Below are 1262 nucleotides of genomic sequence, written 5' to 3'. Positions count from 1 at the left end.
TTTTTATCTTAAAACGCGCTAAATAACCATAAATATTGCTCCTAATTTTGGACTGCTTATCGGCGCTGCATAATATGTGCTACAGAGCTATTATTTTCAGAAGCTGTGAGGTGATATACAGCAGATAGAGAAATATGTCTGCATAAATCCCAACAGACTGCTAAGAACTAGCTAAGAGAATTATTAAGAAATAAGATTACTTTTTTTTGTCTGTGAGGAATACTATTTTTAAAGTAGCTCTATTTTAAATACTTCAGAATAAAAAACTTAAATAGTTTGATAAAAAGGCTGCTCCATCTGGCCTTCTACAAGTGGAGCATTAAATGTTTAAACATGTTTACAATTAAATAATCAGGAATTAAACAAATTAATGTGATTCTAGAAAAGAATAACGGACTGTTTCCCGTCTGCCAGCAGGACGTCAGAAACTGCAGGAATCTCACCAGTTTCTGGTTGAGTCCGGCGGGGGCCCAGTCGTATGTGGTGGTGTGGAAAGTTGGGTCTTTGCGTGAAACCACCGGGTTGGTCACAATCATCCGGTTTCTCTTGTACACCCGAAGGCCGCCGCCTCCTTTGACCTTTGCAGTTAAGTGTGAGCAGGGCGAGTCTCCCAGCAGGCGTCCCATCCGCTGGTCATCCTCCTGGTCGCCCTCAGGAGCGTGGTCTGCCGAGCTGCAGCCGCACGCCATGCAGGCCTTCCTGGAGCACAGGGATCAACAGGGTTCTGTTTATTTCAGTAAACATTAAAGGATCTCATTTATCAATTCCTTCTAAGATTTTGTTTTCTCTAACATCCCATCTTAATAAAAGTTGTTTCTAGAAATTCTTGCTTACAGATGCAGAAACTGTGGCTGATTGCTGTGTTGTATGAAGCAAAAGTCTATTATTTTTATCACTTTGTTGTTAAAGTGACATTTCAAAAAGCTGAAAAAGAAGCAGGTTTACCTCCAAGAATGGGGCTGATATCCAGAACAGCTGCCTTTACAGAGCAGACACTGGCCAGGACCTCTGAGAGACATCTGGAAGGAGAAACCACAGCAAAATCAGAGTCAAAGACGTTTCACTAACCAGCATTCTGACATTAAAACTCCTCCTCATTTCATCTTTTTTCTTTTCTTTTTTTGTTCAAAAACATTAAAACACCGTAAAATGAAGCATGCCCCCAAATGAAAAAACACAAAAGTCTGAAAGAGACTCAGAAAAATAGAGAGAAAACATCCTGATGGTGAAAAAATAGAAAATATCTGGAGGCAGGAAAATAT

The 1262-nt window shown here is 40.1% G+C and overlaps 1 protein-coding gene across 1 annotated transcript in view; it reads right to left on the bottom strand.

Moving 5' to 3' along the window:
• LOC107103381 (testin-like) overlaps positions 1-1262 on the bottom strand; it is a 20667-nt gene that overhangs the window by 5087 nt on the left and 14318 nt on the right. Inside the window, exons 2-3 of the mRNA XM_015403073.1 lie at positions 946-1019; positions 310-699 (exon numbers count right to left, since the gene is read on the bottom strand). Of these exons, the coding sequence (XP_015258559.1) occupies positions 310-699; positions 946-1019 (464 nt within the window). The remainder of the gene's footprint in view (positions 1-309; positions 700-945; positions 1020-1262) is intronic.

Source organism: Cyprinodon variegatus, unplaced genomic scaffold, assembly GCF_000732505.1.
Source record: "Cyprinodon variegatus isolate N-32 unplaced genomic scaffold, C_variegatus-1.0 Scaffold1436, whole genome shotgun sequence".
NCBI lineage: Eukaryota > Metazoa > Chordata > Actinopteri > Cyprinodontiformes > Cyprinodontidae > Cyprinodon > Cyprinodon variegatus.
Note: the sequence above shows the minus strand (reverse complement) of the source record. Positions and strands in the feature narration are given on the sequence as shown.